Source organism: Mesocricetus auratus, unplaced genomic scaffold (genome assembly GCF_017639785.1).
Source record: "Mesocricetus auratus isolate SY011 unplaced genomic scaffold, BCM_Maur_2.0 Super-Scaffold_100003, whole genome shotgun sequence".
Classification (NCBI taxonomy): domain Eukaryota; kingdom Metazoa; phylum Chordata; class Mammalia; order Rodentia; family Cricetidae; genus Mesocricetus; species Mesocricetus auratus.
The window spans coordinates 23,498,651-23,515,107 of NW_024429188.1; the positions used below are offsets into that span (position 1 = coordinate 23,498,651).

The window sequence follows — 16,457 nt, forward strand, 5'->3', positions numbered from 1 at the left end:
ATCACCAACTTTCTGTCCTTCACTGCCTAAGCTTGACTGTCCTTGAACTTGCTTTTTAAACCAGGCTGGCCTCAAACTCAAAGATCCACCAGCCTCTGCTTTCTTAGTGCTGGGATTAGAGGTGTGCACCAACACAGCGAGCTCCAAACTTTTCTTTAATTCCATTCCACAAATTGGAAATTTAGCTGTGTGGGATCTTTTCCTGAGGTCACCATTCCCTTTATTTCATTTCTTAATCTGTTTATCTCCTTGAACACAGGATTTAGCTTCACTCTGCTTCCTAGTCCTCTTTTTCTCCTCAGAATTTACATTTTGTAATTTATCCTGCTCAGCTTGATCTTTTTCATTATAAACCTTCATTAGAGTTACCACTAATAACCACACAACAGAATCTATGCTAGGCTGTTTCGGGATTTCTTCTGTCATGGGAATTAATCCAAACCTCTTCATTTTAGCATCAGGCAGACTCTTTGGACAAGATCAAAAGGAGCCACTCTCTTCACCAAAATACCATGAGTGATTTCTAGGAACACACTAAAATTCTTCTCTGAAATCTTTTGATTCAGCTCCTGACATTTCAAATCATTATCAGTACCATTGTCTCCCATGCTTCTACTAACATGCTCCATTAAGCAGTGCTTAAAGCATTCTACTGCTTTTCAAACCCAAAGTACCAAAGTCCAAATTCCTCTAAACAAACTCATAGCCTAGCATACCCCACTCCTGGTACCAACTTCTGTCTTATTTAGGGTTTTTATTGCTTGAAGAGACACCATATTTAATAGAAAGTGGCTCCCTTACAGTTTCAGAGGTTCAGCTCATTATAATAATGAAGGGGAGCATGACTGCATGCAGGCAGATGTGGTGCTGGTGTTGGGAGTGCTACATCTTGCCTGCAACAAGAAGTCAACTGACTGTCACACAGAGTGAAGTTTAAAAGGCCCCAAAGCCTGATCCTACAGTGACAACAAAACCACATCTACTCCAACAAGGCCACACCCTCTAATAGTGCCATTCCCTTGGGGGGGGATTGTCTCCCAAACTAGCACAATAGAACACAATGAAACAGACTGATGCATTTTTTGGTTTTTATTTTCCTAAAGCATTTTCTAGGTAATAAAAGTCTTTCTACATTTGGCTTCAAAATATGGCCTTCCCCAAACTGATGGTTTTGCTCTGAGAGAAAGTAGTTCTTCTCTTTAGCATCTTACTCCTCAGGCACTTCATCCTCTACACTGTGTTAATGATTCTGAACATCTTATAATTATGATAATTAAATGTTAAAACACATGGCACACTAATTTCTACTATGTTGTTATTCCTGTCTTCACTGATACTGAGAAGTCAATGAATTGGAGAGAAGGAAGTGAAGAGTGAAAGAATTTAGGTGGTCTTTTCAGTGCCATATAGAGTATTTGATTCAGGGCTGGAACCTGGGACCAGAAAGCACTGGCTTCAATCAGAGAAGGGGACCTCAGCGACATCTGATCAAGAAGCTGTGCTGAAGGACAGAGGAGTCAATTGGAAGACTTGTTGGGGGTTGTTAAATGGGGGTAATGGGGAAAAGGAAAGCAGCTGAAGGGAGGGAATGTTATCTTGATGTCAACATCATTTGATCTTGTGCAGGCTTTACTTATGTTCCCTTTGGCTATTTGGGTGTTTTTCAATGTGTGCAATTTGAAATTATATCTTTTATTATTTAAAATAATTTTTAAATTTAAATATATTTTCATCATATTCTACCACTCCCCTAAGTCTTTCTATATCATCTCCCTCCCACCTGACTTTAAGTTCTTTCTCGAAAAACAGGAACCCAATATAACAACACCTCCCGAAACCAAGAAAACAAAACACCACCCAAAACGAAAAAAAAGCCAACAAACAAAACAAAACTCACCAAACTGTAACCAAATAAACACACACACACACACACACACAGAGAGAGAGAGAGAGAGAGAGAGAGAGAGAGAGAGAGAAGAGAGAGGGAGAGAGAGAGAGAGAGAGAGAGAGAGAGAGAGAGAGAGAGAGAGAGAGAGAGAGAGAGAGAGAGAGAACCAAACCATTGTGGTTTCCATTTATATGTTGGTTAACTACTCTTGAACATGGCGCTGGCCCTGGAGTGATTGATATATACTCAGTGTCACTTCATTAGAGAAATCTGTTGTTCCCTCTCCCAGCAGGCATAAATGACAGTTCAATGGTTTATTCTAGTTGGTAGTTTTTCATTAATTCATTCCTTCATTAAATTAAATTAAGCTAAAACAAAAATATTACATCAGAGTTGGACAAGATAAACCAACAGAAACAAGAGCCCAAGAGGAGGCACAAGAACCAGAGATCCACTCATCCACACACTAAGCAATCTCATAAAAACACTGAACTGGAGGTCTCAGTAAAAGTATATGGGGCCTGGTGCAGACCTGTGCAGGCCCCGTGCATGCTTAAGTCTGGGCTGATATTTTGTTTATGATCTAATAAATAAAGCTTTTCTGAAGATCAGAGTGCAAAGCCAGCTACATTAGTCAGCCATAGAGACTGGGCAGTGGTGGTACACCTTTAATCCCAGTACTCAGGAGACAAGAGTCAGAGGGACTTCTGTGAGTTCAAGGCCACCCTGGGGTACATGAGATTGATCCAGTCTAAAAGAGACACAGAGCTGACACAAAGGTGATTCCAGCACTTGGAATGACATGTCTTTAAACCCAGAACTAAGACTATGGAGATAGAACTGATATGGCTCAGGGGAGGTAGGAATATAAGGCGGGAAGAGACAAGGGAGAGAGGCAGTCTGAGGAGCAGTGCAGTCTGAGGATGCAGTCTGAGGACAGTATCACCCCTTTCTGAGTATTGGTAGAGATGAGAACTCTGTTTTGAGTCTCTGATCTTCAGCTCTAACCCTAATATCTGTCTCTGGGTTTTTATTATTAAGAACAATTAGAATTAGTGCTACATCAGTCTCTGTGAGTTCATATGAAATTTAATTGAAGGAGACCCCTCCCCAACAGTTGGGACTTCTTCCCAGACTCCAGATTAGGCACAAATCACACCTGAAAGCCTGTTTTCACAGAGATCCTTTATTAAAGCAGGGAAGAAAAGTTAAAGTGACTGCTTTCCGACTCAGGCAGAAAAACAGCAGCAAATGACCTTGCAGGTGTCATTTTTAAGAGGAGAAGAAGGGGAGGTCTGTGTTAGAATGGGCTAGGATGTGGTGCTAAAGGAGACAGAGAATGAGAGAGAAGAGGAAGAGGGCAAGGGAAAGGGCTGGGGTGTTTGTCCAGAGGGACTAAGGACGGCCTCTGTGTAGAGAGGAGACAGATATGGCCCATAGGAAAATGGCAGTTTATATACTTACAAGGGGAAACTCCGTGTTAGAATGAGGTGTTTAATTTTAATTGGGCATGTAAATTAGGTTGAGCTAAAGGGATTTCTGATTGCTGGATCTTGGTAGTCTGCTTCAGGAGGAGGAGGAGGAAGTGACCAAATAAAGGAATAGACCTTGGTGGCCAGCTTTAGAATTGTAATCTAACAGTTTTTAGTAGGGCAGAGGGAATGGGAGAAAGGCAAGACCTGCCAGAGCCACATGCTTGAGTGGGTTAGTGTCACTTCATTGACTATGTTGATTTAGAAGTCCTTGTTCTCCTGGTGGCCTTTGCTCCATCTTAGACTCTTTCATGCCTCCTCCTGAGCTCTGAGGAGGGGAATTTGATAAAATGAGATTACATGAATTTAAAGCACCTACTTGGTCCAATGACTGGGACATAGTAGGCTCCCTATAAAAAGTAATCTTATGGGTGCTGGAAAGATGGCTTGGTGGTTAAGAACACTGGCTGCTCTTTCAGAGGATTGGGTTCAATTCCCACACCCACAGAGTAGCTCTCAAAAATCTGTGACTCAATTCTAGGGGATTTGATGCACTTTTCTGACTTTTTTGGCATGAGCACACACATGATGCACATATATACATGTAGGCCAAACACCCACATGCATGACGGTTTGAAAAGGTTGTCCCGTGGGTCACAATGAGAACTGTTGCTATGAAGAATAGCATCTTTTGGGTAAAAAATACTCTAGAAGGAGATCCTGGTTACTTCTTTGGATAACTGTATGTGGTTGGTAAGTATCCCAAGTCAGGATATGGGAGTGTAATGGTTATGAGCACAAACCCAGGAATCAGAATGCTTAGAGTGAAATTCTCATGCTTTCTCTTAACTGCAGTGGGACCTGAGGCAGATTATGTTTCTTTTCTGTGCCTCAATTTCATTATATGCAAAATGGATGATAGTAATCTCTCCCATACAGAATTGTCATAAGGCTCAAATAATATGTTCAGAGCCTGCACTGGCACATAAACACAAACATAAGCATTAGCTATGACATCTTCAATTTGCACTTATGTTAGTGGTGTTTTTTTCTGGTCTGGAAAAGTCAAAGTCATAATGAATTAATGCATGAAGTATCCAGGTCCCTCAAATTGATTTAAAAGGCTATATAGATGGAGCTGTCCCAAGCCTTAATCCAATCACGTAGCAGCCAGAGCTTGCTTGAAATACTTAGTTGATCAGGTTTTGTTGGCAGTCTGCTGCTGTCCAAATTGAGAGTCCCAGATTTAAGGCTTCATCTAAGGCAGTATTTTTTGTGAAAAGAAACCAGATATCAAACAGGATACATTTCTCCAGGGGCTCGATTGCAGCCACCAGGTACCAAGCTTTTAAAGCACTCTTGTGAAGAAATGGTTTTCATCTGACTTATTGCCCAAACATATTGGAATTATACCCAAGCATTTCAAACAGTTTAAAAAGCCAAATGTGAACAAACTCAAGTAAAAACCCATGTGTGTTCAGAAACCAATAGAGCAAAATGAATAAAGCCCAACCAGAAAAGAGGCTAAGGGGTGATGCGATTGTAAATTTTGCCACTGAGGTTAATAGAAAAATGAGTGAAATATCATGGGTACACAATGGGACAGTGCTTTCAGTTTTAATAAACATGTAGACAAGGAGTACTAGAGAGTCTATGAGCAACTTATGCTAGTGCAAGCTCTGAGCTTAAGAGGCTGTTGGAAGTGAAAAGCAGCTTGCTCAGTTTGACCCAGGTAAAGATAAATTCATCAGGCACAAAAGGGAAGAGGAGAGTGATTAGGAAATGGATCAGATGGAGGTCAGGGAGAAAGGGTACAAACTATAGTTGAGCCCATATGGAGAGAAGAAATGAAAAGAATTGAGAGGCAAATGTGGAAAAGAATCAGAGAATATTATTTCCCTCTGAGAATGACACAGTAAATTGAGATACTGTGCAATACATTTCTGAACAACAGTTTTTCCATAGCCTTTGTTAAAAACAGAATGAAAAAAAGAATGAACTATCATTCACTGGAAATGACATCAGTGTGCAGAAAAGCCTGTTGGTTAGACTAAGAGGGGAAGTAAGTGTTAATCAGTGTTCAAATTAGCCATATGAAGTATACATTCTACTTCATTTTATGATTAATAGAAATAGACTGGAAAGGGAGATTTTACCAGTTTTGAAAAGAGTAAAAACCTTACACTAGATATTTCAATCAGAGGAAATAGGTTGGGAGGTGGGGAAAAAAGGAAAGTTGAAGTAAACAGACATTAAGAACCCCAGGCTTTTGTCTATTTTAGCTAGGGTCTCTCCCCTCTCTCCCCCTTCCCTCCCTGTCTCTTCTTTTTACTTCTTCTCTCTCTCCCCCTCTCTTCCCTCTCCCTCTCTGTCTCCTCCTCTTTCTGTGTGATGATCTTTTTGGATGGAATGCTCCATTAAAATATTATAATAATTATTCATCGTTTTGTAAAAATCAAAGAATGTTGTCCTCAGTTATCTCAAGTAACTCCTAGGTACCGTGGCATTGGAGAGCTAAGAGTAGGCATAGAACATCGAGTACCTTGGTACCCTCAATCTTCTAACCAGGTCATCTTGCCTCTTACATAGTAGGTTCATCTGGAGTGTTCTACTGGCCAGAGCAGACTGAGCGCTGCTCTCCCACCCTAGTGTACAGGTAGGGCATGTGGTTATGGTGTGTTGATTGAGGCTCTTGGTCACCATTACATGCTTACCCATGGGGAATTTCCATGGTATATTATGTATGTGGATAGTTAAATATTTTGAACCACATCCTGTATATATGTGTATGGATATGCAAATTTTCTCTCTTTGAGTGAGACCTCTCATCCAATTCATTTAAACTCATCTATCATGCATATTGCTCTATTATTTAAATATGGGAAAATAGAAATTCAAATTTTGGATTTCATTAAGCATTCAGAAATTTCTTTGGGTATCTAACATAAAGTCTTACAGACATTTGGGCATATCTCTGAGCATCCTTAAATAGATTTGAGTTAAAAAGGAGATCTCTACTTTTGTTGACACATGCAGTATCATATAAACATAGCCTTACTTTTTCTTCAAAGAAACTGAACACGTTTCTTTGTTCTGTTTTGTGCATCTTTTAACTAAGCTGAGTAGAGGAGAAAAAGGCAGTGATAATTTTATCCTTCTACTTAATTAGTACTTTATATCTAGGGTAGTATTTCCAAGAAGAAAAATTTAGGATCCATGAATTTTGTAATATGGACAACTGTTCCAACAAAATGACACGAGAACCCCAACTAGTTGCACAAAGTTCACTCAGTTTGAAAGGTCGAAATGGAATTGATTGAAAGTCATTATCAACTTGACCTAGATTTCCTTTAGTAATTGAAAGGACAAGAGCTTTTGACCTAATCTGTCCCTTGTAGAGCTTTACAAATGTTTAGAGAATATGTGCAAATTCATTTTTTGCTTCTGTCTGTACAACAAATAAAGCCTTCTTAAAGGTTGCTGGACTTCAAGTTTTTCTCATAAGTATGATTTTTGAAAAATTTTAAATTATAAAAGTATCAGAAGGCAGAACATTTTGGGGACAGAGTACTTCAACATAATACTTATGTTACATTATGCTGCTTTCATTTCGCTATAGCTGTCATTTATGGTAACACATAATTTTATACTTTCCTTTACAGTGAACATTCTGGGTTGTCACTGTGTCCCATAGATGTTTGTTAACATTGTCTTAACAGCTATATGCACTGCACTGAGAAAGGTGACTCAGTTACTGCTTCCATACGAGTACCAATTCTTATGTTCTCCTCCTTTGGTGTTCTCTTTCTTTCTTGAATCATTGGATTTTCCTATTAGGCCAAAGAAAATAACACCAAATTAGGAGCCACATTGTTTAGACTGTGTAGCTTTATCTTGTTCAACACTCTGTAGTTTCTGCCAATGAGATGACACTCACTACACTTAAACACTTAACTTGTCTCAAAAGAAACAAAAAACAAGATGTGTTCTTGTGAATTATATGTCATATACATATGAAAATAACTCGATTACTTGTGGTTTCTACTATATTAGTGGAGTAGATCAATTAGGCCTGCTTAATAGCTGATAAATATTCTCAGTTTAGTAACTAAAACAGTACAAAATAATTATTTTAAAGGTGAACAAGCTGTGGTGGTGAATTGCTGTCACCTTTGAGTTTTGCTCCTCATGGTCATTTGCTCCTTTTCATGGGTATGGTAGCTTTGATTATACTGTATTCTTAGATTTGAACCCTTCTTTTTTCCATTTCTGGAGGGTCTCACTATGTAAATTATGTAGGCTTGCAAGGCCCAATTCTCCTGTTGGATTGCTGTGATTACAGGTATATGCCACCACTCAATTTGTCGTCTTTTCAAGAAGTTTGGGAATGGTTTTCTCTCTAAAGTCTGTGAACCAATTTAGATGTCAATCTTTGGCTTTGTACATGTAACTGGAAAGTACTGAGGTTAGCAAACTAATCTTAACAGTAAAAAAAACTGACTCCATTGCTGTAACAAAAATAGATTTTTAAAGGATATTCCTTTGGAGAATTTCTTAGACAGTATTCTGAAATCAAGAACATATTTGAATTCTCTATTAGTTATAATCATATTCTCAAGGTCCTGGACATATCTTTTAGCCCCATGGCCCAGAAATGCCTTAGGATTGTTAGTTAAATCTACTTTCTACAACTTGCTTTCTATTCTTGTTTTAAGCTAAAAGAAAGTCTCTGTCTTACAACAGAATCAATTCTAATATTTATTTCTTTTATGAAACATTTCTAACATTGGTACAGTATGTAAAATATGTTAAGGATTAATCTCAACAGGTATTATCAAACTAACTTTATACATGTATACAGACATTTTATTTTATTATTATTTTAGAGAGATGGAGGTGGCCCTATTGTATTGCCCTGGTTGGCCTCAAAGTTCTAGACTCAAGTAATCCTTCTGCTTTAGCATCCTAGGAACCTGAATGATAGTTTTAATGAAAAAAAAATAGGTGCATTTTCAGTTCTATGTATAATGTTTTCTGTCTCCTTTCCCTATGTCTGTCCCCTTCAAAATACAAACACTATCTTGAATTTAGTCTTATTTATATAAACTTTTGCTACATAAGTGTGTTTGTATATTATGCACTTGATCTTAGACACAAGCCGAAATGCTCTTAGTATACATTTTTAATTTATTTTTTCATAGAATATATTTTGATCATGATACAATATATTTGATACAATATATTTGATTCTCCGAACTCTTCTCACAACCTTCCTACCTCCTGATATTTTTCCATGAAAACTTTAAATTCTCTCATGCATATGACCTGCATTATTCACCTTGTTGTTGGGCACATTTCACAATCATGCATACATTGCATTCATTTAGACTTCTGAATTGCTTCCTGTGCAACCATGCTGTGCTTTTTTCATAAGCTCCGTCTCCCTTGCCTAAGTAGTTTTAAGAAGGGACAATTTGAAGTCACTGCCTTAAATTTTTTTTTGGCCAAGCAGAATGACACTATTGCCAGGAATTCATGTTTTCATTCCCACTCTTCTCAGTGTGTCTTCAGTTGTTTTATCCCTGACTTAATAGTTTTGCCCCTCCTTGTGAGAATATTGTTAACATGACTCATTAAAAATTATTTTATTCTGAGATACGATACCCACTCTATGTTTGGGATCAGCTAAATGTGAGCTAGACATTAGCCAACAACCATGTTGCCTATTAATGCTCTAACCATCATATTGAATATGTACATTTATATTTATAATGCAATGCTTGTGAGTTTCATACACATTCATTGGCTGTATTTTTTTTATTTAAAAAAAGACTATGGCTTTGACTCAGAAGTTAAGAGCACTTGCTGTTCTTGTAGAGGACCTGGGTTCGGTTCCAGCATCCACACACATATAAACAAAAAGTAATAAAGTTAATGAATCAAAAGAATGAAAGCTACTAAGATATTGTTTTTGGGTTTTAAATTCAGTTGAATTTTTTTGGGGGGGTATTGAGTAACTTAGAATGTTTTCTTTTCAGTCTTTTTTAAAGAATTGGAATTGTGCTGGTGCTTAGTCAGCATTCTGTCCAGTTAAAAATGAGACTCCCAGTGGATGACCACACACACACACACACACACACACACACACACACACACACACACACACACGTGGGCAGTATTTATTGAACTGAGTGGGTTATAAAAAAGAATAAATGAAGTCGGAAGGAAGATGGAAAATATGTCAAGGTTGTTGAGTGAGATGAAAGGAAGGATCAGGGGAGGGATATGACCAAGGTACATTATATGCATGTATAAAATTTTTGAAAAAATAAAAATACACATTTGCATATCAGTGTTCTTTTTCTGAAATCCTTAGCACTGCACAATAGGTGTTCATTAGTAGGTCAATGTATAAGTAAAATAATCTATAAAGTATCATGTTAAGGATTTGAAAAGATAAATTTGACATGCTTTCTCTTACTTGTGGGAATAAAAAACGCAGAAGGAGAAGTGGGGGTTATCATGGAGTAGGAAAAGGACCAGTAGGAAGGGGAGAGTGTAGATAACAAGGTGAGAAAATATGATCAAAGTACCTTATATACATGTCAGATAATGCCAGCGAATCCTACTCTTTTGTGCATTTGCTATAGCCCAGTAAAAGACAGTGACCATCTTTAAAAAAGAATTTACTCTTGGTTGTTTACTTACTCACATATGTTTTTCTTGTTAATAGCAGTTACATATCTATTTTACTTTTCAACTTCTTATGCCAGGAAGAGATTTTAGAAGCAAAGCTTTCAAGATCACTACAAGCTATTGCTTTTATTGTAATACAAATGTCACTATAATATATAGGTGAAGTAGTGCTAGCTTTGGATGGAATGCAGTAGAATTGAAATTGTTTATTACCCTTTTTCCAGAAAAGAAAAGAACTAAATAACCCATTATCTTAGCAGACAACATTGTTGTGAGTCCTCAGTTTCCTGTAGTTCCATGCAGTCTATAATCTGTGATTTGCCTCTGTAATTTTGTTTTTAGCAATTAGAGCCTTTCTTTATGTTAATAGATAAATCTTGTTAATAATTAAATTATTTAGGTGACTCCATCATACTTAGGGTGGAAAATAGGTTTGTGAATTACTTCCATTTTTCCTTTTATGAACAAATGCCAATTACAGTAAATTGGATTTTAGCATTTGACTAAATCATCTATAAGTTAAATGAGGTTTCAGCTGAATACTCAGAATGTGATTAGACAAATCTTATGTGACAAATAAATAAGGCACACATTTTAGACAGGATCGAGAACTCATGAGCCAAGACATTTCAGATCTAAGATGATATGTTCAGCAAAGGTTAAAGTGGGATTTTCAATTATAAAGTAAACGGAACACAGCAAACAGCTGAAGCTTCTCTTGTTTTCTTCCCTGTGAGCCAGAAATGACCATATTGATTTTTGAGCTTTTTATGTTAAAAGAAAATTACTGAGATTAAATTTCATGGCTTTGTGAATTGTGAGTTATGGCTGAGTGATGTGAGCGCCATGACTTTTCTTCTGGTTGCTCCTTGGTGGGCTGAAGTCTATTTTTAAAATTGTCTCTTATCTGCATTTTGAACAATAATGATGTGGTTTGTTTTATGCAGATCAAATTTTCAGAATCGGACTACTTTGGCAATGTACTGCAGACCCGCAAGTATTTAGCACAGTCTGATTTCTTCTGGCTAAGAAAAGCTGTTCCAAAAACAGAGTGAGTACTTTGAAAAAGTGAAATCGATAAATACATTGGTAGGAAGAGCATTCTCTTTAGATTAAACTCGAATTCTCCTCATGGCAGAGTAGCCAGCTTGCCAGTTACTTTGTTTTTAACAAAATATGTGTCATGGATCTCCAACTCTCTTTTCTAATATTATGTGGTACAGATCTTTCATCTATTGAAGACCTCCTAATCTTAGCATCAACACTTATCAGAAGAATTCTCTTCAGGCTGCAAACATTGAAGCTATTTCTAGGGGTAGTTATAAACACGTATGTAGATAATATTTCTATATACATTTTCTGACTTTTTATATGTAGTTAGAAACATTTGAAGAGTTTAAAGAATGAATTCTTTAGTATGATTAGATAAGTAGAAGAGTTTGTGTAAGAAGCAGCTGCAACAGTGGTTGTTAACCTGTGAGTCACAAACCCCAGGGGTCTAACGACCCTTTCACAGGGGTTACATATCAGATGTCCTGCATATTCATATTTACATTATGATTCATAACAGCTAAATTACAATATGAAGTAGCAAAGAAATAATATTATGGCCAGGGGTCAGCACAACATGAGTAACTCTATTAACGGGTCACAGCATTAGGAAGGTTGACAAACTGAACTAAAAGATACTCATTGAGGTAGTCAATGTCAGAGAACTGAAAGCTGTATCATTTTGATCCAGTAAAATTATGATATATTTATCTTTTTCCTATTAGTACATAGGAAAATATCCTTAAAAACTTTAAAACCCCTTAAAAAGGTGGCGGGGGTGGGGGATGTTGGAGAGATAGCTCAGAGGTTAAGAGCACTGGCTGTTCTTCCAGAGGTCCTGAGTTCAATTCCCAGCAACCACATGGTGGCTCACAACCATCTGTAGTGAGATCTGGCGCCTTCTTCTAGCATGCATAGAGAACACTGTATATATAATAAATCTTAAAAAAAACCCCAACAACAACAAACAAAAAACCTTTTAAACCCATGTTGAGTTAGCCACTGTATCTTCCCTTAGGAAAGAAAATATTGTTGATCTTAATAGTGTTGATGATGGTGATTGTAGCTGACAATTATTGTGTATTTACAATAAACTAAGAGGTGTGTGTATTTGCGTGATGTGTGTGTGTGTGTGTGTGTGTGTGTGTGTGTGTGTGTGTGTGTGTGTGGGCATTTGTGTCTATGCATGCTCCCAAGGAGGCCAGAGGAGGACACCAGATATCTTTCTCTACCAATATCCACCTTAATGTTTGGGGCATGTCTTTCATTGAATTTACCACTATTTTTTTTTCAGCCAGGCTTGCTAGCCAGTATGCTTCTGGGATCTACCTGTTGCCTCCTTCCCAATGGTGGGTTGTTGGCATGTGTGGCCATGCCTGGCTTTCATGTAGGTACTAGGGATATGAATTCAGGCCACACTTTAATAGGAAGCGTTCTTACTCATTGATCATTTTACCAGTATAATTATAATTCTTAATTGCTTTTATCATCATGTCAGTTCTGGGGGGTATAGATACTATATCCCTATTTTGCAAAGCTTTTGCTATGGTTCACTTTTTCAGTGCTTTAAAATGTTCTATTTTTATGCTTTCAACTACAGATTTTATTTTTTAAAATCATTTCTTTTTCTGTCACTTATTTGTAGTCATTGTTACTGTATTACTATTAATTCTTTGAATATAGCTTAATTCTTTGAACCACATTATAATGGTCACTTTAAAATCTTTCCTAAATCTATTGTCTGGATTAACTCAGAGTAAGTTTCTATTGATTCATCTCCCTTCCCTTTTTCTTTCTTGTTGAAAAAAATGACATTTTAAATAATATAATGTAGCAAGTCTGGATGCTAATTTACTTTTCTGAGATTTTTTTTCTGTGGAATGTGCCTCTGTATGTAGGTGACTGGATTCCTGTGTCCAATTTTCAGTCCTTTATTTTATTATTTAGGTTCACTTCTTGGTGATTATCCCAATGTATACAAGCTTGTGATCAGCCAAGATGTAGTGCGGACCTAGTGCTCCATCATTTGAGTAGTTTGGGCGCCTTCAATGTCAGGCACCTCTCAGGCATCCTTGGCTTTGGCTTTCCAATGGGCTTTCTGTGTTCTCCCTTGCACCAGACCCAGCGTCATTATCGTCGTTGTGCATCTTTCAGATTCAGGATCTCCCTTTGATATTTATGACTGGATTTTCCTTTTATATTTTAGCTGACAGAGCTACATTTTCAGCTAGCTCTTTCTTGGAGAAAGTACATTTCCTATTGTACTGGGATGGAAAAGAGCAGTCCCAGTAAGATGCCCACCAATTTCTGTTCTAATTAGTCCCCAATTCTAGCAGTTTCTTAAGATCAAATGTTTTTCAGTTTATTGCTCTTTTTTGTCCAGTTGTCAGAGACTTAAAATGGATGCTTGCTAACTATTTTGTCCAGTTTTATGCTTGACTCTCATGGAAGGAAATTTCAGCATGCTATCATCCCCCAAAAGCTGGTGGACTAGCTTTCAAAATTTGTCTAATATTCTAGTTTCCATGACTATGCAATCTTGGGTTCTTTGTTACTATCCTTTTCAACACTTTATTTTCTTCTGGACTCTAGAAACACCAGACCCTTGTATCCTCTCTTCCCTTAAACTATGATTATTACCGCCCTCTTTTGATGCTCTCATATGCCCAGTCTTGACTCTGCTTGTCAAACTTCTATGGAACACACATGTACAATTGTTCTATAAGTTGTTAATTTTGAGGAATAGGCTGAAAGCTTAACCAGTCCTCTAAGTACTCCTGATTTTAGTCAAAAGTACAAAGCAAAAAGACAGATGGTTTTACAACTTCTTGCTAATGGCAGATGATACTCTATAGCCATCTGCTCCACTGTCCTTGGTTCTCAGTTCTTATCATGCTATTTTTCTGCTTGTCTATCCCATTCCATTCTCAATCTAAATTATTCATAGGCATTCTATATTTAGGACTGTAAAAATCCAATGACTCCAGGCTGATGACTTCAGCAAAGTATTTTCAATAACTTTATGATCATCTTCATGTAGTAGGGTGGTTATAGATCTAGGCAAGTCATCTGGTCTTTTAAACATAATCCATAGCAGTTCAATGTATATATATATATATATATATATATATATATATATATATATATTGAAGTTATAATTACATCATTTCCCCACTCCAAGGCCTCCCATATACCTCTCCTTGCTCTCTTTAAAATTTATGGTCTCTTTTTTCATTACTTTTTGTCACATAATACATGTATACGAGTATATCCTGCTCACTCTGTATGTTACACGTATGAATGTGTTCCGGACTGACCATTTGTATTGAATAAATTGATGTGCTCTCATCTGGGAAAGACTGTTTCTGCCTAAGGCTATTAGCATTCCTTGGTTGCCTATAGTCATTTGTGTAGAGTTGAGGCCTTATGGTCTTTCCTCAATTTACCTTGGCATGCTTGCTGTTTTCCTTGTTCAGGTTATGTTTAGGCAGTCGTGTTGGTGAGACTTTAGCTTTTGATAATACTAGGAGGCATAGTCTTACAGCAAATTCCTGATCCCCTGGTTCTAAAAACCTTTCTGCCCCCTCTTTTTTAATGTTCCCTGAGCTTTAGGTGTCAGAAGCATTTCATAGATGTATCCATTGGGATTTGGCTCCACCACTCTGCATTTTGACTGGTTGTGATTTTCTGTAATGCTCTCTATTTTTTGCAAAGAGGAGTTTTCTTTTTTTCCAGCTTTTAAATTTTATTTATTTTTAACTTTCTTTAAAATTTAAATTTAAATTAGAGACAGGGTTGCTTCACATGTCAATCCCAGGTCCCTCTCCCTTTCTCTCCCCTCCTCCCACACCCTCCCACCAACCCCCCAATACCCACTCATTTCCCAAGGGAGGGTGAGGCCCTCCATGGGGGTGTCCATAATCTGTCATTTCATCCAGGGCAGGGCCTAGACTCTCCCCAAAGAGTCCAGGGTGAGAGTGCAACTCTTTGTTGGATGGGCACCCAAAGTCCATTTGTATGCCGGAGATAAATACTGATCTACTACCCAAGGCTCAATAGATTGCTTAGGCCTCCTCACTGACACCCACATTCAGAGGGTCTCGATCAGTCCCATGCTGGATTCCCAGCCATCAGTCTGGGATTCTAGAGCTAACCTGTTTCTGGGGATTATACCAGCCCTGTCTTAACCCCTTTGCTCATCAGTCCTCCCTCTCTGTCTCTGGGTTCCTTGATTTCAGCTCAGTGTTTAGCTGTGGGAGTCTGCCTTGAAGGAGGGTTAAAGACAATGCTTATTTTGATGTATGATGCTAATTAGTTCTGATATTTCTCTGTTTATTTTTCTCCAGATTACCTGCCTATGGGACAAAGTGGGGTATTGAGATCAACTACTATTAATGAATTGATGTGTATCTGTGTCTTTAATTTCAGTAGTAGATTTTTAAAAATGAAATTGTATTTCCCTGAGTTTGGTGCTTTTACATTTAGGATAGTATTGTTTTCTCAATTAACTGTTTTCCTTAGAATGAACTGTCTCTTTTTATTTCTTTTAATTACTTTTAGTTTGAAGTCTTTTTTGGCAGATATTAAGGTAGTGATGTCATCTTGCTTTCTGGTCCCCTTTGATTAGAGTAATTTTGTTCATTCTTTCACTTGATGGCAATGCCTATTTTTAAAACCAAGGTGTATTTCTTACAGACAGTATGTAGATAGATTTTGTTTCTTTATCCATTCAGTCACTCTCTGTCTTTTGCTTGTAGAATGGAGGCCATTGATATTAAAAGTTATTGTTGAAATAAATGTGTTTATTGCAGTCACTGTGTTGTTGATTTTTGGTGTTTGTGTTCTCAGTAGTACTTTGTATTTTAATAATTGAGACTTTTTAATTTTTGTTCCATACTTTCTCTGCTATGCTTATTCCTCTCTTCAGCCTGAAATATTGCTTCCTGTATTTTCTTTAGGTATGGATGGTTTAATTTGATATAAAAAATTTTAGGGTGTTTATATCCTGGAACATTTTTCTTTCTCATTCAGTTATTGTGGATAGTTTTGCTGGGCATATTAGTCTAGGCTGGCTGTTATCATCTTTTAGGACTTCAAATACATTTCTCCAGGCTCTTCTAGCTTTCAAAATTTCCATTGAAAATTTAGCTGTTATTCTGATTGATTTTCCTTCATATGTGACTTGTATTTTTTCTCTTTCAGTTTTCAATAAACTTTTTTGTTTTCTATAGTTAGTGCTTTAACTATGCTATTCCTTGGATATTTTCTTTTCAGGTCTTGTCTATTTGGTGTTCTGTATCTTTCTTGTATCCTATGGGTGTGTCTTTCCTTAGTCTATGGAAGTTTTCTTC

At 37.3% G+C, this 16,457-nt stretch overlaps 1 protein-coding gene across 1 annotated transcript in view; it reads left to right on the forward strand.

Annotated features, from left to right (window-relative positions):
* Window positions 1-16,457, forward strand: part of Phex (phosphate regulating endopeptidase homolog X-linked) — a 207,962-nt gene that overhangs the window by 130,938 nt on the left and 60,567 nt on the right. Inside the window, exon 14 of the mRNA XM_005074253.4 lies at window positions 11,004-11,107. Coding sequence (XP_005074310.1) covers window positions 11,004-11,107 — 104 coding nt within the window. The remainder of the gene's footprint in view (window positions 1-11,003; window positions 11,108-16,457) is intronic.